General features: G+C 35.2%; 1 protein-coding gene across 1 annotated transcript; it reads left to right on the forward strand.

The window, feature by feature from the left end:
* The first annotated feature begins 44 nt into the window (after window positions 1-44).
* Window positions 45-1,424, forward strand: LOC133335045 (odorant receptor 67d-like). Its single transcript, XM_061543346.1, has 4 exons — window positions 45-290; window positions 352-884; window positions 953-1,142; window positions 1,215-1,424. Exons 1-4 carry the CDS (start codon window positions 45-47, stop codon window positions 1,422-1,424), a joined length of 1,179 nt encoding a protein of 392 aa, XP_061399330.1.
* The last annotated feature ends 435 nt before the right edge of the window (window positions 1,425-1,859 follow it).

The following is a 1,859-nucleotide window of genomic DNA, read 5'->3' on the forward strand; positions in this document are numbered from 1 at the left end:
CCACAGTATTCATCTGAACTCCACTTCAACGCGTTACAAAGACCATGGTGAAAAAACATTCGGAACGTTTTGAACAAATCGTCCGTGTTACGAGATTTTGTGCCGACATTTGTGGTGCTGATGTTTTTGATGAAAACTATCGTGTTAATATTCGAACCATATTTGTCATATCAATAATTGGATCATCCTTTATATTTCTTGGCTATACCATGGTCGTTGGCTATATAAAAGAAGGAGATTGGACAATTATTGTCCAAGTGATATCGTTGGGTGGTGGAACCCTATTACAGGTAATGATACATTTTAACAGAAATTCGATTTTGATTTTCCAAGTTCCCCCCATTTCTATAGGGTCTTTGTACTTTTGTTATATACATAACCAATCAAAAACAATATCGTTTTCTTCTCAACGAATGTTATGATTTATACAAGAAATACGAACAAATGGATTCAGATTATCGTGTGTATCTGAACAAGGGCGTACGATTGCTGACCAATTTTATGAAATTATGTGCCTTCATCAATTTGATGTTAGTTCTGGGTATGAGTTCATTTACATTTCTCTATAATTTGATATTCAATGTGCAAGAAACAATTGTGTATGCATTTGTACCGGGGCTGGATATTGAAACCACATCTGGTTTTTGGATCACCAGTGGCATGCAGGTAATGTTTATAGCTGTGGGTGGATTCGGTTTATATTCGGGTGATATGGCCGTATTGACACCGATTTCTCAAATACCCACATTTCGAGGTATATTGCAGTGTAAATTTCGTGAAATTAATGATCTACTGAATGATGACTATGAGACGGAGAGGGAAAGGACACTGAAGACAATGGCTGCCTTAAGGGGTATTTTACAATTTCATCAGAAATATTTAATGTGAGTAGCAAGAAGGTTTTCGAAGCATAACCTTTCTACCAGTATCGGAAAATAACAATTTTAAATAGATTCCTCAAGACCAGTCGAGAAGTCACCTATTGGAGTGTCCTGGCCAAGGTTGGTACTTGCTTTATAGGCATTGTATGTGCCCTATTCTGTGTACTGTTGGGTTCCTGGCCAGCTGGTTATATTTATTTGCTTTACTGCTTTGTAATGATGCAAGTTTTTTGTGCCATGGGTACTTTGGTCGATATTACGGTAAGTTCTGTTTCAGATTTCAATAAATAATAGCATGCGGTTTTTAATATTTTTTATTCTCATCCCAAGTAGAATGAAGAATTTATACAATCATGTTACAGTGATGTTCGTTGGTATGAGCTATCGATTAAGGAGAAGAAAATGTTGCACATTATGTTGCTGATGGCCCAGAATACCCAAGGTTTGTCTGTGGGATCCATAATGCCGCTGTCAATGAATACCGGCCTGCAAATCACCAAAACCATTTATTCGCTAACAATGTTGTTATTGAATTTTGTTTAAAAAAATATGCTTAACAAATTAAGAAAGCTATAGAATTTAATAAAATATTTTATCTAGCCTCACTTCTAAGGCATAAATTCGACAAATAATTTTTTTAGACTCCCTACTTTGGCATAGTTTTTTTTAACAATTGCTCCAGCTTTCCATCTAGGGCGTAGATTTTTAAAATATTTTTTCTAGCCTTCCATCTAAGGCGTAGAACTTTTAAATACTCTTTCTAGCCTTCCATCAAAGGCGTAGAACCTTTAAATAATTTTTCTAGCCTTCCATCTAAGGCGTAGATTTTTAAAATAATTTTTCTAGCCTTCTATCTAAGGCGTAGATTCTAAAAATAATTTTTCTAGCCTCCGATCTAAGGCGTAGATTTTTAAAATAACTTTTCTAGCCTTCAATCTAAGGCGTAGAACTTTTAAATAATTTTTCTAGCCTCCCAAA

This window comes from Musca vetustissima, unplaced genomic scaffold, assembly GCF_032173495.1.
Source record: "Musca vetustissima isolate MV318-11 ecotype Yass unplaced genomic scaffold, APGP_CSIRO_Mvet_v1 utg80194, whole genome shotgun sequence".
Classification (NCBI taxonomy): domain Eukaryota; kingdom Metazoa; phylum Arthropoda; class Insecta; order Diptera; family Muscidae; genus Musca; species Musca vetustissima.